Genomic DNA, 2500 nt, shown 5'->3' on the forward strand with positions numbered 1-2500 from the left:
TCAGGATTCAGATATTAAACTTTTAGTAAAACTCCATGTGTTTTCGGGGGTCCCATTGCCTTAATTAGTAGACCACTCGTTTCGTTTGCAAAGGACCGGTATAAATCCCTGGTACAATCAAGAGTTTGTTTTTTTCTGACCCATTTGTTCACCCAGTAGTGATAGGGTAGCTGGGTCTATTAGAACTGGCGGAAAGACTAGCGATCTTTTAAACGGGTATCAAGCAATAGCTACTGTCCGTTGATGCCATGGAAACCGGAATAAACTTGGCTCGATGGTCCTTATCAGATATGTACTTATTTGTAGATCTGATAACCCAAATTGTTATGGGCTTATTGCTGTCATGGAAATACTCTCAAATCAACGCAAAATCGTTTCCATTACAACAATGTTAAATCAAGCCCATAATTGCGTTCGGTTATCAAACCTGAACATATGTTGCTTTGAAGTATTACTTTTTAAAAGTGTTGATGATGGCGATCTGAAGGTTAAAGCAACCCATTCGCCTGACCAGAATACTATAAAGTTACTTTTCCATACCTGGCATGGTCCATGCATAATTAATTACAAATACCCACATAATATTATGAACACATAAGGAAGCAACAAATTCTGCTGCTTGAAATCGACCGATATAAAGTACTGCCTCTCCGCAAAATTAAGAACGACGATAGATATCTAACCATACTTCGCAAAGTGGTGTACATTACAATTATGCGTCAGTTGAGGGGGGTTTAGCATTGAGTGCGGCTATGACCTTGTGGTATGACACTCGCCTTCGCCTTCGGACCGGAAGGTCCAAGGTTCGAGTCACGCTCTGAGCGGCGCACGTTCAGTCCTTGGAAAATGCTCTTTACTAACATTCTCTCACCGACGGCACTCATGTGTATAATGAGTATCTGACCTTTAACAGCGTTGTCTCTGTCGGAAAAATAATAAAAATGAATATTGCCTAACTGGCGTCATGTCTCGTCTTACATGTTTAGTGTTGCTGTTGGTTAGAGACCACTTGCAAAGCGCTTTGAGCACTTAAAGTGAATGCTTTGCTATAGATATACATGACTCCTTATGAATGCTAATCAGTTAATAAGCTATGAAAGGTACCAGTCGCTTGATTTTTGCCACGTTGAGTTGTCAGATTGTTTTTATGTATATATAGCTTGTTTATAATATATAGATATCTTTGTATTTTTATTTGTACAAAACACAACCCTTTATTGTACATGAATTTGAATTATTTTGGCGCAATCTTTGTATTTGCTTTTATTTCATGACATTCAAGCGTAAATTGAAGAAATTCTAACATAGCAACTCTCAATCGCTCCTCAATTTTCTAATAACACTACTGTAATCTCTATGTCCCATCACTTGAATCACAATTCCACATTGTAAGACATTGTAAGTCTATTGTTCATTTTGATTTTCGTCGAGAGGCACTGATACATATGATTGTGATGTCAGCTTCGATGTTTTTGAATCCAATGTGGTTACCACAATTCGACAAACGAGTTTAAAAGTCGTGGGCTTGTTTGAAAGTAGTTTTCTGTTTTCATTGATTTATTCGTGCTTCCCTGTCCTGTAAAGTTGGGTCACAACTTATTGTTTGAGGGAACTTCAATCATGAATAGGAAAATAACACAATAGATCGTATTTTGATAGTTTCAAAGACGTAATCAAATAGTCTTTCACAACAAACTTACTTTGAAGTTTGCTTGACTCTTACATTCCTGGGTTACATCGACTCACGTTGTTTTGTTTAGGTTGTTGGGTCGGGGGGAGCGGTGGGTGGAAGGAGGTTATGAGTTGCTTTTATTTCAAATCACAGAATTCAAGATTTTTTGGAACACAATGCCAATGTCTTTGGATTTGATGAGTTTTGTTAAACTCCAATTAGATAAAAACGTGCTTATGCTTTTTTGAAAATTGTGTGTATGTCACAAGGAATTAACTCACACTTTGATGTTGGTGAGCATGTGATATTCACGGTATACGGCTTGCAGCGTCTGTTGTGAAACGTGTCTTGATAATTTTTGAACAGATGTTTCAACACGTAATCCATTGAAGGGAACAAATCAATCACACTTAATTGGTCGTAATCTCGTAGTCTCACATATGTAACCCAGTTGACTTTCACAACACGAGTACTTCCAAGTCAAATGAAATTTTACTTTCTTGTTACGGACTTTCTTTTTTCGTTTTTTCTCGAGGACCACAGAGACACAAGATTGTGCAGAACATAACGCACTGAATACTTTTGAACCAACGGGTGTACCCAAAATCTTTTTAGGAGACCAAGAGACGAATGGAGGTTGTAGAGGGTATTTAAAGTACGTGTCTGTTTTGATTGATTGGTTTGAATTTATCCATCGAGTTGACTTAGGTCTGGAGTTATTGTTATGGAGGACATGAACACTGTGTCTAAAGGGTCTTGTTGCTGTTTGCTCGTCAGTGACGATGAGACCTGTGTGCATTTCAATGGGTTTGTCTGACGCTGTGGAAA

General features: G+C 38.1%; 1 protein-coding gene across 1 annotated transcript in view; it reads right to left on the minus strand.

Moving 5' to 3' along the window:
- Positions 1-1245: 1245 nt before the first annotated feature.
- LOC144963691 (uncharacterized) overlaps positions 1246-2500 on the minus strand; it is an 11174-nt gene continuing 9919 nt past the window's right edge. Inside the window, exon 4 of the mRNA XM_078897644.1 lies at positions 1246-2491. Coding sequence (XP_078753770.1) covers positions 2073-2491 — 419 coding nt within the window. The 3' untranslated portion in view covers positions 1246-2072. The remainder of the gene's footprint in view (positions 2492-2500) is intronic.

The sequence above is a fragment of the Berghia stephanieae genome, chromosome 2 (genome assembly GCF_034508935.2).
Source record: "Berghia stephanieae isolate SIO BIC M18660-M18661 chromosome 2, UCSD_Bste_1.3, whole genome shotgun sequence".
NCBI classification, from domain to species: Eukaryota; Metazoa; Mollusca; class Gastropoda; order Nudibranchia; family Aeolidiidae; genus Berghia; species Berghia stephanieae.